Source organism: Mytilus trossulus, chromosome 2, assembly GCF_036588685.1.
Source record: "Mytilus trossulus isolate FHL-02 chromosome 2, PNRI_Mtr1.1.1.hap1, whole genome shotgun sequence".
Lineage (NCBI taxonomy): Eukaryota > Metazoa > Mollusca > Bivalvia > Mytilida > Mytilidae > Mytilus > Mytilus trossulus.
Window position 1 is genome coordinate 78,466,501 of NC_086374.1, and position 15,846 is coordinate 78,482,346.

The 15,846-nt window shown below is 33.2% G+C and overlaps 1 protein-coding gene across 2 annotated transcripts in view; it reads left to right on the forward strand.

Moving 5' to 3' along the window:
* The first annotated feature begins 92 nt into the window (after positions 1 to 92).
* The window catches only part of LOC134708054 (eukaryotic translation initiation factor 4B-like), a 35,081-nt gene continuing 19,327 nt past the window's right edge, over positions 93 to 15,846 (forward strand). For both annotated transcript variants that reach the window (XM_063568330.1, XM_063568331.1), the window contains exons 1-9: positions 93 to 116; positions 3,685 to 3,810; positions 4,416 to 4,603; positions 6,002 to 6,109; positions 7,491 to 7,545; positions 8,157 to 8,249; positions 9,502 to 9,912; positions 10,587 to 10,644; positions 11,602 to 11,627. In XM_063568330.1, coding sequence (XP_063424400.1) covers positions 104 to 116; positions 3,685 to 3,810; positions 4,416 to 4,603; positions 6,002 to 6,109; positions 7,491 to 7,545; positions 8,157 to 8,249; positions 9,502 to 9,912; positions 10,587 to 10,644; positions 11,602 to 11,627 — 1,078 coding nt within the window. In that variant the 5' untranslated portion in view covers positions 93 to 103. The remainder of the gene's footprint in view (positions 117 to 3,684; positions 3,811 to 4,415; positions 4,604 to 6,001; positions 6,110 to 7,490; positions 7,546 to 8,156; positions 8,250 to 9,501; positions 9,913 to 10,586; positions 10,645 to 11,601; positions 11,628 to 15,846) is intronic.

Consider the following 15,846-nt stretch of genomic DNA (forward strand, 5'->3'; position numbering starts at 1 on the left):
ATTTTATCATAAAATTATTAAGATAAATTATCTGTCATAATAATTTATAACAAGTTTCAATTTGATCGAAATAAAAAATAAGGTTTTATTTATTCACTGCAAAATGGCGGCACAGGGTAAAGAAACATGTGCCGAGAAAAGAAAAACATTCAGACCCCTTTTTAAAACCATAATGTCACAAACATTTCACAGATCATCCTTACATTTTCCTATTATGCGGTGTATTTCATTAAATTCTACCGATCTCGCTCTGAAACACTGTCTGACAGTACCATGTGGTTATGAACGTCGGACGTGTCCTTTCGTTTATTGTTGACATGTCGAACAAGATCTGCCGTCACATTAAGACTAGCATGGTTGTTCTTTTGATTTATTGCCAGAAAAAAACCCTTTATTTAATCTCCACTTTAGACAATATGGTCCAAGCACAGGGGTTTGTTTCAATTGTTGGGTTTACTATCCATCTGAAACCCTAAAAAACAGGGTTCGTATGGATTGTTAACCTGGTAATAGGGCTCTTCCTGGTTAGTTTGGCCATATTGACTAGCATGGTTGTTCTTTTGATTTATTGCCAGAAAAAAAACCTTTATTTAATCTCCACTTTAGACAATATGGTCCAAGCACAGGGGTTTGTTTCAATTGTTGGGTTTACTATCCATCTGAAACCCTAAAAAACAGGGTTCGTATGGATTGTTAACCTGGTAATAGGGCTCTTCCTGGTTAGTTTGGCCATATTGGATAGGGGGCAGATTTTCATAATGCAGGTAAAACTGGTGTGAATAATACAGGAAAACATCATTAAAATAGAGCCGTTGCTTGAAACATGCATAGCCGTATGTATGAACTCAAGATACTGCAAATTTAGAAGCACCTCTTGATCGACTGCAAGGGTACAGCGGATCCATGTACACTCACTAAGGATTAATGGAGATGTGTCCTTTACAATTTGATCCACCACCAGAACAATTCCCACCCAACACTGCCCAAGGGATTTCCATTACAGGGACTAAACTTGGGAATTCCAAGCTAGGAGCTCAGACCAGATATTTCATAATTAGTTTCTATATGTTCAACTGAAATTTTAGGGGCCCAGCTCAAAATCTGGGGGCCATGGGCGACTGGGCTCCCTTTAAGTTTTGTCCCTGGAGTCCATTACTTTCATACTATACACCTAACCACATTTATTCCATTCCAGATGAGTTCTAAAATTACACAACTTTTTCATCCAGTTGAAGCTATCTGGGACCCTGTTTAAATAATTCACCATGCATGATACTTTTTAATGAGACCTGTTTAAACTACCGTAAATACTTCAAACAAAATATTTTTTTACTTCTATTTTAATTTCAAAAAAGTGGATCTTACTATATCAAAGTTTCTTGATGATCACTTTCTAAAGTTTTTTCTCCCTCAGCTCACTACTGATGACCTCTATTTTTCGGCCAGTGACCTAAACAGAAAGTTGTATAAATGACTGTTTTACCCAGAATGGACTAAATAGCGATAAGGTGTATTGTCACCTTTATACAAAAAATCTGTCCCCTATCCAATATGGCGAAAATAACCGTTAAGAGTTATTTTGTAACAAACCCCTGTGATCCAAGTGTACATGGACAGTTTGGGGAGGATCCCTTAAACCCTTTCGCTGATGAGTCCTAGGTTTCACGCTTCAGACAGCTGACGATGAGTCCTGTTTTACCAGGATTGGAATACCTCTTTTCTACATTCCTGTTTAAAACAGTGCAATCATGAGTTACAATGTATCTTACTGTGATGAATACCCAGATGAAAGTGTAAACATGGCACTTCCGTTTGTTGAAAACTGTTCAAAATCAGTGGAAATTTATGAGAATTTGAAATGAGGGAACATTTTTTTTTTAAAGAATATGGAAGAATTGAAGCCAATCTAGTATACTTTTTTTTGACATAAAATGTCGTATTGTGTACAAAACAGTTGGAAGGGACATCATTCAGTGTGTACAGCCTCACAAAATTGCCGTTTTGTTTTTAAAGATTACGATTTGGTGTTAAAGAGCAGAATTTTGAGAATTTCACCTAGATAATGCAGAAAATTTAAAGATTTGAATATTTAGAAGAAAAAATTATCAAAATATAAACAAAACTGTGAACATGGTATTAGTGAATGAAATAAATACACAAATAACTACATACAAGTTTTATTGACATTTATTATGAAGATCTCCCACTTGAGTAATAGTAGCCAGGGAAGCCATCTTCCAGAGTACATGTAGCTTCTCTCTGGGCAGCAATCGGTGAAAGGGTTAAAGGGGACGATCACAGGAGTTTGAAAGACTTGGCAATAAAGTTGTATAAATCTGCCAAACTCGAAAGAAGCTCTACTGTGATAGTCAAGTTAGGCACAATTATACACCTTTATTGCTAAGATTTCAACTCGTGGTGTGATCCCCATACATTATTTGGTAGTTCTGGGTTCTATAGGTCTGCATTCCTTCCCAGAACATATTAACACCCTGTTTGTTTGCTCCTTGGGTCTGTTCGCACTGTTTATTTTATTAATATACCAGTTGATATTTTTTACGTCTTAAGTTGACTTTAAAATGTAATTACGTATTGGCTCCTTAGATACAGATTTTGAGCATGAAAGTAATATATATTTTTATTTTCATGAATAAAATGAAATATTAAATGAATTTCTGTTCAGATGTGCAATGTATACATGTATATCAAAATATATAAATAATTGTCACTCAATTATTTTTATATGACTACCCCGTTGTATCCCGCTGGGCTTGACAAAGCAGTTTATTATTAAACAATATAAAAAAAACGTTATTCTATACCATAGTAATGTATACTAAATAATGCAAGATAAAAAAAAATTAATTCAAAATCTTGTCTTGAAAAGGGTGTGTCAACATTCACAGGGTGCAACTATGAATATGAGTGAACATGATTTGGGAGTGTGGCCAGGGATTCATCCACATTCATTGTGACATTGACCCCTAATCAGGAGACTGTAATTGGCAATAAATTTTGCCAATGAAGGCTCACCTCTATTTCCTCATTCATCATCTCGATTTAAATAAAAAAATATCATCCACCAAAATCTCTGTACAATACATTGTACTTACATCATATGCATACATGAAGCATTAAATAGGAAAATGTGGTATGAGTGCCAATGATACATCTCCAACCAAGACGCAATGTGTTATAAGTTTACAATTAAAGGTTAGTGTATCCCAAAATCTGTCTGACTGACAAAATGTCAGACAAAAAAGCAATCTGTTAGACTTTTTTTTTTTAATTGAAAATATAGTAAAAAAGATCAAATTTGTTTTTCACCCTAAAACAATTTCACTTTGGCACAGGCTGATAGGTCGAAGTACAGCTTTCAACTCAGACCCTTGGCTTGCACAGAACAGCATGCTATGTAAGGCTATAAATGACTTGTAAAAAAAATCAAACAGGAAAGCCAATAGCCAATCCATATGAAAAACAAGAAACACTTATGAACCACATTGAAAGACACCACAAGAATTTCAAAAATGATGATTGAGAATGTGGTAATGACACAATGAGCTCATTAGCAACTGCTTATCTATCATTTGATTTTAATCCTGTTTTTGATTTTGCTGCACAACAAGCACAACATATTTACATGTTTATTTTTTCATTAGATTTTCCTTATTCATCTTTTAGGTAAAAAAAAGAAGATAAAGGGGACCAAGATGGCCCTGACAGATTTTCTGGCAGATGGGTCATCTAATCAAGCACCTCCAGCCAGAACTGATTGGGCTGCAGAGATGGAGAGCAATGACATGGAAGGTTATCTATATTATTGAATATTTTAATGTCAAACGTGAAAGATGTGAACCAGTATCTCACTGAAATTAATTTGAAATATTCCAAAAAATTCTAAATGTTTATTGTTAAGGGTATTCCTTATTGTGACCATTGGAATAGATCATCAAGAATGGAAAGATTAGTAGATTATAATTAATATTAGTATTGGGATAGATGCCACATTTGCATATATTAAAATCTTATGAATGTAGGCTGCCAGAGAAATCAGCACTTGGTATTAACAAATGATTAAGCACTGCAAGCTGATATATAAAAATTCTAGTCCAAGTATTCTCTTTTAACAAAGCAATCAACCATCAGTAAAAGGAAAAAAAAAAAAAAATCTTGTACAAGTAGAGTTTTAAGTGCATGAAGGTGCACCTTATTATCCTTCTATTTACTCTATAGTTAATTCAATAGACTTGTAAATAGAGCACATCTTTGATAATATATGTCCCTTTTTGTAGCACAATATTAGTTTCTGAGTTTTGGTTTATAAATACATTCAGGGGTATCAGCTGTTATTTATTAATTTGATCAGACAATTTCTTCTTCAATTGTGAGCAATATAGAAATTGTCATTTCAGATCTAGACATGGATTTTTTAAAGCCAAAGATAGACAGATCCAAGTTGCCGACAGCTCCTAAATCAGCTCGTGGTCCTGATGTAGATATGGATAAAGTTCCTTCAGTTGCACCATTCACAGCATTTATAGGAAATCTAGCATATGAAACTACAGAAGATAACATAGCTGACTTTTTCAAAAAACTTAATGTATGATTGACTGAAAGTATTTTGGAGGGGGAGGAGATTGAAAAGTTGATATATTATATCCATTCACAATTCCAGTTAATTCTGCTTATTTGCATAGCCTTTTGTCAGACAAGATGAATTTTGATGCTATTTAGCAGAGTATGCTTATATCCCAAATGCAAAATTACAAAGTCAAATAAGATCCATATGAAAAGAAATCCCATTAGAAAGATCAACAGCTGTGATCTAAAAGTATTGATACACAGTATTGAAATCTGATATTTGTTAAATGGCTGATGTCATATATGTTATTGTATTTTAATTCTTTCAACATAGTTTATAAACTAATTTCTATGCCCACACCGTAGCAAATAAACTTTACCCTTGTCTGATTGTCCATCCATGCGTCCAGAAATTGGTTTCAGTTCTCTTACTTTAGTTTTTGCATTATGCTTATGACCACAAAAAACAAATCAAGTTTGAAGTTTTGTGGCATCACTTTATCCTTCTAGAGTTAATCTATTTAGAAATGGAAAATTGGCTGAATTTTACATTTCAATTCTGTAACCCTAGTTTGACTGAAGCAAAAGTTAGGAAACTTTGAGAGTGCTTATAACTACAAACTCATTTCAAGTTTGAGTTCGGTTGGCGTCACTTTCTAGAGTTATGACCCTTTACAAATGGAAAACTTTTTTTTTCTTTCTGTTCTCTTAACTTTAGTATATGTATCAACCAAATGTAATGAATCGTATACAAAATACTTTTTACAAATATAAACACAGATCAAGTTTGAATTTGAATGCTGTCACTTTTACTGTTCTCAAGTTATGTCCCTTTACTAAGGAAAATTGCTGATTTTTCGTTTCCTCTCTTCACTTCAAGTTCGCTTCAACCAAAAAATTATACATGATGATTTATAAACCATGAAACTCAGATTAAGGACAAAATTGTGATGCATCTCTTTACTTTACTTGAGTTATGCTCCTTATATAATGTTTTATGCAAGTGGGGCATAATCTGTGTCTCATGGATACATTCATCATCATTTACTTAGATTATGGAACTTCAATTTATTTGTTAACTTATAGATCAAGAGATAAAAAAATTCTTCGATGTAAATTTCTCTCATTATACATGTATTAAGGAATAGGTTAATAATATTTAAGATTTTGGGGTCTTTGAAACTTTTACATGTAATTTAGATAAGTTTCAAGATTTTCCATCTGACTTCAACCTCATCAGAGATGAAGGTGAAGGTAACATGAATAGGTCTATTTCTCAAATACTCTAAGGAGAAGGTCAACTTTATGTGGTTTATGGAATGATTGCAAGGTGTACATGTCAGTTTGGCTGGTTTCATCTGAAATTGACATAATTTTCACAGTTCATTGGTTACTGGTAAGTTTTTGTTTATTACAGGTTTTAAATGTGAGATTGCCAGAAGACAGAGGCAGACTTAGAGGATTTGGTTATGTGGAATTTGCTGACAGACAAAATCTATTGGATGCCCTCAACATGAATGAAGAGGTATTGACATAAAACATAAACTGATTTACTGGATCAGTTATTAGAAGACATAAAGTAACTATATATCCTTTATTTTACTCTGTGCTATAAAGTAGCATTGGTATCTCTTATACAGTTTTGGGTAAAGATTGCATGAAATGAAATCAAAACCCTATGACACTGACTTGATATCTAAGTCTTCCAAGGCTTATCACTACCTTTTTGATACACAACATATTGTGCATTGATTTTTACATTCTGTGCATCCTATCCATGAACATTTGTAGAAATATATCAGTGTAAATTATGCTCAGATAATCAAGACAGGAAATGATATTGCGCTTGACCAGAAAATTAAATAACTCTTGCAAAATGCATGAATCTGTTATCTGTCCAAAAAATATAAATTATGTCCAGATTTGTAATTGAATCAATTACAACAAATACTTTATACAATGCAATATTTAATGTTACTTCCCACAGATGAATTAAAACAATCTTTATCCTTGAGTGCTAACAAGCACTTTGGTTGGCTTGTCATCTTTGCTTTTGGATGATTTATTATACCCCCGCTTTCAAAAAAGGGGGGGTAGTATACTGTTTTACCTCTGTCTGTCAGTCTGTCCATCAGGCAGTCCGTCCCATGAAACTTTCGTCACATTTTTCTCAGGAACTACACATCCACCCTTTCTGTAATTTGGTATCAACATTTATATATGTCAGCCATACCGTGTGATGCGTTTTCAGATTCATCATTCATCGACTTCCTGTTTACGGAACACTTGTATGATTTTAAACATGATAGCCAAGTTGAAAATTTTCGTCACATTTTTCTCAGGAACTACAATACGAGGATTTCTGAAATTTGGTTTCAGGATTTATATAAGTCAGCTATACCCTGTGATGGGTTTTCAGATTCATCACTTGACAACTTCCTGTTTACCGAACACTTGCATATTTTTACACTATTAATATTATCCACTTGCAGCGGGGGTATCATCAGTGAGCAGTAGCTCACAGTTTCACTTATTAAACTTATTCTTTATATCCCTTTGCAACTTGAAAGTATAAAAAGAAGATCCAAATTGATTTTGAGGTCATGTTGAAGGTCAAAGTCAAATTTTCTAAAAATTGATGAAAATTAGTGAAGGAATGGTGTTTTACAGCTTAATAATTTAGAACCCTGTGTTGGATAAATGTTGGATTGGATCCAAAGTTAAACATATTGTCACATATTAGGAATGGTAAATCCTTAATCCTTTTGTGGAAATTTTCCCAGGTCAAAGTTTCTTAAAAATTAAAAGAAGTGCTGAAAAGATGATATTTTGGTAAAAAATCATGTATTTTCCCGTTAAGAAATTTTGCTCAAGTTTTATTTACATTTGTTACCTTTTCTTTTCAGAATATGATGGGAAGGAAAGTCCGAGTAGATTTAGCAGATCAACACCAACAAAATGGTAAGATAGATTTTGTTTATCAGAAAAGATTATTGATTATGGTTTAAGAAGAGATACTTACTGGTCAGCTCCTAGTCTTTGAGTTTGTATCTCAGTAGAATGACACTTTTGAACAAGCACATAAACAAATCTGGAGAACTTATACACCTTTCTCACTCAGCATCTATATATGATCGAAAAGCTTACAGCCTTGAAATCATTATAAGTAAGGTATTCTCCTTTTGAAGTAGACTAGTCCTACAGACAGATAGATTGGTTATCTGTCAGACTAGTCAACACTTATAGGAGGGTAGTTTACCTAACCTAAAATGGACTTCACAATTCAGCTAGCAAGCAAGCTAACCAAAGATGTTATCTTTGCCTAGACACTCAATGCAATCAGCTGTAATGTCTATACTTAACATTACTCAATGGTATTCATATTCATGATGCAAGTTAGTTATGTTTTCAATTAGTGTTGGAGAGCAAAACACATACAGTTCTAATAGTAAACAATTGTTCAACAAAATAAGTGTCAATACATTGAGGTAAATTGTACTTAATGTTTGACAGTGTATCAATACTGTAGCTGTATGGTCAAAGATGAATGAATGTTTTTATTAATTTAACAGAGAACAAAAAAAGTGGTGGTTATGATAGACAAACTACTGGTGATCCTGATAGAGCAGAAGGCAATTGGAGGGCACCTCCTAAAAGTTTTGATGGTAAGTTCTAATTTTCCAAACTAGTAGATTTTAAAAATATTAATATATGAACAAAAATTGAGAATGGAAATTGGGAAAGTGTCAAAGAGACAACAACCCGACTATAGAAAAAAAAACATTCATTAGAATAAAATAATGCTGATCAGGTACAATGTATATCAACTTCAGCTAGTTTTGGAAAAATAAACAATATGTTTTCTTAAAAATAATTGGTAGACTCAGTACAAAATGGCTCTCTTTATATCTAATCTAGAAAACATTAGATAAATGTAAAAACATATATTTGAATATTAACTATAGAGTTATTATGTAAGACTCTTAACCACAGTGATACTCTATTTATAGATGCTAGAGTTATACTTAAAGCTACAATCTCTGTCCTACTATATACATTTGCAAATTGACTGTCCAGAATTTTGTTGGTACATTGCGAACCTGACTGGTTTTGATCTATTTAACACGCTCTTTCCAAGAGGTCAGAACTGTGCTTCATTTATTAGCCCTAGAATTACCATAGTGATCCAAGTAGGATTGTATGGTCTAAGGAACCATAGTTGTCCAAATAGGGTTGTACAATCTAAGGAACCATAACTGATTTAATGAGCCATTCGCAGTTTCACTATGTAAAAGTATGTACTTAGACTAACTTATAGAAGTTAATCTGAGTCACCATTTTGAAGGTCAAACTGTGTTATACAAGAACCTATCAAATATTTTAGGATGCTATGAATAACAAAGAAACTAATTTCATTCAAGTGTGGACATCACAGACTAGCAAGTAATTACATAATAATGAATATGCAATTAAAAGACCATTTGAAAGTTTAATTTTTTCTTCTTTCGTTTGGTACCTCATTTACAAAATTAAACTTGGATGGAAGAAATTACATCAGTTTGAAATTGTCTGATTTGGGGTGGAAAAAAAATTATTTTGTGCAAACCTAAACCACTAGTATATTTAAACTTTTTATGTCCCATTTATGGGCATTATGTTTTCTGGTCTGTGCGTCCATCCGTTCGTCTGTCCTGCTGCAGGCTAAAGTTTTGGTTAAAGTTTTTGGTCGAGGTAGTTTTTGAAGAAGTTGAAGTCCAATCAACTTGAAACTTAGTAAACATGTTCCCTATGATAATGCCAAATTAGAAATGTTATCCCATTTTCAGTCTAGTGCACACAGAAAATGATGGGGCATCTGTGTACTTGGGACACATTCTTGTTATGAAATATTTTTTAAATGTGTTTTTGTTTTTTCAGATTTTGACAGAGGCCCTCAAAGAGGAGGTTTTGATGATAGGGGCCCTTCAAGAGGTTTTGATGATAGAGGACCGTCGAGGGGTTTTGATGATAGAGGACCATCAAGAGGTTTTGATGATAGAGGACCTTCAAGAGGTTTTGATGATAGAGGATCGTCAAGGGGTTTTGATGATAGAGGACCGTCAAGGGGTTTCGATGATAGAGGACCGTCAAGGGGTTTCGATGATAGAGGGCCTTCAAGAGGAGGGGGATTTGGAAGGGATAGGTATGATGACAGAGGTCCACCGAGAGATAGATATGATGACAGGCGACAAGGATATAATGATAGAGGAGGTAGAGACTTTAATAGATTTGAAGACCGAGGCCCTCCAAGAGGAGGATATGACGACAGAGGTCCACCAGGGGCTGATGGTAAAGGCAATTTATTCACTTTTCTTTTCATTGATATTAATTCTACATATTTTATTTTAGCAGATGTATTACATTTTTAGCTCATCTGGTCTTAAATATGAAATCACTTTGCATTCCTGTTAAGTCCATATTTTTTGTCAAATAGTCATTGTAAAGGTGATGTTAAGAATGTTAATACATAAGTGTTAAAAAACAATCGATTTTTTTTTAATGTTTTCAAATATTTAACTTTTTTAAGACCATAATCAATCAGAAAAATCCAACCAGAAACCAAGAAATCAATACCTTTGATAATAGATTCAACAAAGTCCACCAACATGAACACTGGTGTATATAACATTTTTGGGGCTTATTTGGCCCTATTAACTAAAAAACTTAAATCCTACTATGATTGTGGTTATATAATTGTACCCCAACACTAGAAGGGGCAGATATTGCAATCACCTTGTTAGTCTCTTCTTTCCTCAACAAATATTTTTGTTTATCTTTTCTCGGGGACTATAGAACAGAATTACTTCATTTGTGTTTAATAGCAGATTGACAGTAATAACTTGTAGAGTTATTTTAGTTGACACTATATAGTTCAACTTTAAATATGCTGAGTGATAAAAAAAATCATGTAAATTTGTGTTTAAATATGTTCATTTGTATATTTTTTATTTATTTTATTAAAGATGGTGGACGGAGACCATTTGGTAGCAGTTATAATCGTGACAATAGACAGGGAAGCAGGTATGGATTAGACTTTAAAAGATATACACATATAACTCAAAGTTGTGAATTAAATATGGGTATGGAAGTGAAGAGTGAATCTACTCTGTACACCCTCACACTTATGAGGATTTTTTATAAAATTTGTTATCAACAAGTAGTCATTTGAATGTAATCTAGTCATTAGTCTGATTTTTCTGGTCATTTGCAATTCATACTGGTATATGTTGATTTTTCCTGCAATAAGCCAATTAATGTACAAAGAACAGTTATCACAAATAATTGTTTACTTTAATTGTACTGGAAAATTAAAGTCTCCTGTTACCCTTGATTCTATGCTGAGCAAGTGGTAATGAGGTGTTTCTTTTTCCATAACAGTTCATTTTGGGGTTCTCTTTGAGGTCAGCGTTTGAACTATGTCAGTTTCTTTACAAATTAGAGACAATGATTTGGATTTAACAACTAGAGTTTATTGCTGGGAATTAGGAGAAAAACTCAGTGAGCCACGTTTTTTTGTCTTGTTTCTAATATGGTACAATTTTTTTTCATATTTTCCCACAATATACATATATTGGATATATATAAAAATTAAGCTTTATAAAAGAGATTTAGTATGATTGCCAATGAGACTATCTTTACCAGAGACCAAATGACACTGAAATTAACAACTATGGGTCACTGTACAGCCTTCAACAATGAGCAAGGCCCAAACTGCATAGTAAGCTACATAAGGCCTTAAAATGACAAACGTAAAACAATTCAAATGAGAAAACTAACTGAATTTGCCATCTTGTGAGACACAATTTTGGTTCCTGCAATATTCCAATTCCTTAAAATGAGTTATGCAGCTAACTGTCTGGTTTTTTTTTAAACCTTGGCAATTCAATTACTTTTTATGCATCATTTATCTGACATTTTTTATGAACTTTTTATATTTTTATAGATATAGGTTAACCTTTTATCTTTCTTTCTTTTCAGACCAGAAAGACAGAGTCCAACCAGAGGTAATTCCTATATTTTAAGTAAGATGAATGTTAATGAAATACCATTCAACCCAAGGCTTCCAAATTTTTTTTGAGCCAGCCGGACATTTTATTAATGATCCCAATTTTAATATCTACATGTAAGACTACGTCACAAAAGGCAATTATGGTAATCAGATGGCCATCCCGATGATTGACATAATTTAGTCTAAATAAAAAAAAAAAATATTAAACATTACTTTGATATGCATTCGATGTTATGAAGTAAACTGTTAAAATTGGCAGTGCATCATTCAAAGTGTACACATCAGCGTGCTCATAACTGCCTTAAGCTCTTTATTTTTTGCAAAATTACAACTTTATTTAGTTTTTAAAGTCACCACATTTTCCCAAACCGGATGTTGACTTGTCAATGGTAAAACATGGACCAAAATCGGATACGTAAAATCCATGTACGATTACAAAGAAAGACTGAGTGAAGAAGCTCTTTCCACGTTATTTCTTCAACAAAATACTTGAAATGAACGTTAGATACAGGTATCAATGATAATTTTAGCATTTTTGAAGAAATGTAGGATGCATAATTAAATTTCCCTAAATTTCCCACCTGTGCACATGGGCACACGTGTACTTGTTCATGCTGAGATTACTATGTGTTATAGTAGTCTCAGGTTCAGGCAACGTAGTTCTGACGATTTTTTTTTTTAAATGTTTCATCAAACCATGTTTATAAATGTATTTATTATAACTTAATCTTTTGGACTTAATCAAATAGATACAAACCGCTGAAATGTACGAAAATAATTGTGAATAGACCGATTAATTTAAATACGATGATCTCTGATGTCCGGTACTGAAAATTATAGTTTACCGGTCACCTGAACAGGTAGTTTTCAGCTGTCCAACAACTAATTAGCCTTGATTAAAATTAGAAAGTATTGAAGTAGGGGTTGTTTTGATAGTAGTTAATCATCATGTCACTTTTATGACCGGAAATGTGGGGCTTTTAAAGCAAAAGTTTGTGTCAAAAAGATCGTGAATTATGTTAAAATGACCGAAAAAGTCTTGAAAACTAAAAAGTATATGACCGTTTCATGCTTTGCCCAGCCGGACTTATAACGGACATTGTACAAATGACCTGAATATATGACCGTTTTGGAAGCCTTGCTTCAACCCCAAAAGAAATATTTAGCTCAGTGTTGTGAATTTCGAAAAACACCAGCTTGGGATCTCTCCATATGGCTGTAATAATGAACATTCACCAGAACCTTCAAAACCTAACTAGATTGATTTTGGGGTAATGGTCCCGACTGTTTTGGAATTAGGGGCTAAAAAGGAGCAAAAAATGCATTTTTATAGTTTCCAGACAAAAACTTGTGTGTAAGTGTATGGATATCTCTGACATTGTACCACAATGTTCCATATAACAGCTGGGATTGAGTTTGGGAGTATGGGAATAAGATTCAAGAATTTTTTCTGAAAGCAATGTTACATGATCCTGATAACTCCTACAGTGAACCATAGACCTATGTGCTCCCATGCTCAACTTTTTATACGATCGCAAAAATTGAAAATGTTTTGGTCGTATATTGGTATCACGTTGGCGTTGTCATCGTCTTTTCGCACTATAACTTTAGTAAAAGTAAAAAGAAATCTATGAAATTTGAACACAAGGTTTATGACCACAAAAGAAAGGTTGTGATTGATTTTCGGAGTTTTGGTCCCAACAGTTTAGGAATTAGGGGCCAAAAGGGCCCAAATAAGCATTGTCTTGGTTTTCACACTATAACTTTAGTATAAGTAAATAGAAATCAATGAAATTTAAACACAAGGTTTAAGAACACAAAAGAAAGGTTGGGATTGATTTTGGGAGTTGAGGTTCCAACAGTTTAGGAATTTGGGGCCAAAAAGGGGCCCAAATAAGCATTTTTCTTGGTTTTTGCACTCTAACTTCAGTATAAGTAAATAGAAATCTATGAAATTCAAACAAGGTTTATGGTCATAAAAGGAAGGTTGGGATTGATTTTGGGATTTTTGGTCCCAACAGTTTAAGAATAAGGGGCCCAAAGTGTCCAAAATTGAACTTTGTTTGATTTCCTCAAAAATTGAATAATTCTTTGATATGCCGAATCTAACTTTGTATGTAGATTTTTAATTTTTGGTCCTGTTTTCAAATTGGTCTACATTAAGGTCAAAATCGTGGTCCAATATTAAACTAAGTTCGATTTTAACAAAAATTGAATTCTGGGGGTTCTTCGATATGCTGATTGTAAACATGTACTGGGATTTTTTTGATAATGGGCCCAGTTTTCAAGTTGGTCCAAATTGTGGTCCAAAATTAAATTTTGTTTGATTTCAACAAAAATTGAATCCTTGGGGTTCTTTGATATGCTGAATCTAAACATGTACTTAGATTTTTAGCTCACCTGGCCCGTAGGGCCAAGTGAGCTTATGCCATCACTTGGCGTCCGTCGTTGTCCGTTGTCTATCGTCGTAAACTATTTCAAGAATCTTCTCCTCTGAAACTACTAGGGGAAATACTTCCAAACTTTAACTGAATGTTCCTTAGGGTATCTAGTTTATAAATTGTATCAGAAGTTTTGATCTATCAACAAACATGGTCACCATTGCTAAAAATAGAACATAGGGGTCAAATGCAGTTTTTGGCTTATATCTCAAAAACGAAAGCATTTAGAGCAAATCTGACATGGGGGTAAATATGTTCATTAGGTCAAGATCTATCAGCCCTGAAATTTTCAGATGAATTAAACAACCCATTGTTGGGTTGCTGCCACTTTATTGGTAATTTTAAGGAAATTTTGCAGTTTTTGGTCATTATCTTGAATATTATTATAGATAAAGATAAACTGTAAACAGCAAAAATGATCAGTAAAGTAAGATCTACAAATAAATTTATACGACCAAAATTGTCAATTGACCCCTTAAGGGGTTATTGTCCTTTAATGACAATTTTTCACAATTTGTTCTTCATATTTGCTAACTTTAAAAAATCTTCTCCTCTAAAACAACTCAACCAAATTCAACCAAACTTCAACTGAATGATCAGTAGGGTGTATAAAATAAAGTTTGTGTTTTATTTTCTATTTCGTCAAAAAACATGGCCGTCATGGCTAAAAATAGAACACAGGGTAAAATGCAGTGTTTGGCTTATATCTCAAAAACTCCAGCATTTAGAGCAAATAAGACAAAGAAGTTAAAGTATTTATTAGGTCAAGGTCTACCTGTCCTGAAATTTTCAGCTGAATTGGGTTACTGGTTTTTCAGGTATAATGCCCCTGAATTGATGATTTTAAAGAAATTTTGCAGTTTTTGGTTATTATCTTGACTATTATTATAGATACAGATAAACTGTTTATAGCAAAAATGTTAAGCAAAATAAGATCTACAAATAAGTCAATTTGACCAAAATTGTCAATTGATCCCTTAAGGAGTTATTGCCCTTTAAAGACTTTTTTCACAATTTGTTCATCATGTTGACTTACTGTAAAAAAATCTTCTCCTTTGAAACTGCTGTATCAATTTCAGCCAAACTTAGGCTAAATGAGTTTCAGAGTATCTAGTATAAATTTTATATTTTATTTCCTTGTATGTCAAGAAACATAGCTCCTATGGCTAAAATAAAACATAGGAGAAAATGATTTTTTTTTTGCTTTTGAAGAAAATAGGACGATTCAAAGATCATTTAAATAAATTAAAAAGCCAAAATAATCATTGATGAGAGATTTAACCAAAAAAATTAAGGTGAGCGATTCAGGCTCTTGAGAGCCTCTTGTTTATTATGGGCCCAGTTTTCAAGTTGGTCAAAATTGTGGTTTAAAATTAAACTTTGTTTGATATCAACAAAAATTGAATCCTTGGGGTTCTTTGATATGCTGAATCTAACCATGTATTTAGATTTTTGATTATAGGCCCAGTTTTCAAGTTGGTCCAAATTGGGGTCCAAAATTAAACTTTGTTTGATTTCAACAAAAATTGTATATATATGGGGTTCTTTGATATATGCTTATTCTAAACATGTATTTAGATTTTTTATGTTTGGGCCTAGTTATCAAATTGAAGTTTAAGTTTTTAGACCACGTTCATTATGTGTCAGAACCTGTGTTGTGTCAAATATCTAATCACAATCCAAATTCAGAGGTGTATCAAGCTTGAATGTTGTGTCCATACTTGCCCCAATGTTCAGGGTTCGAACTCTGCGGTCGCATAAAGCTGCTCCCTG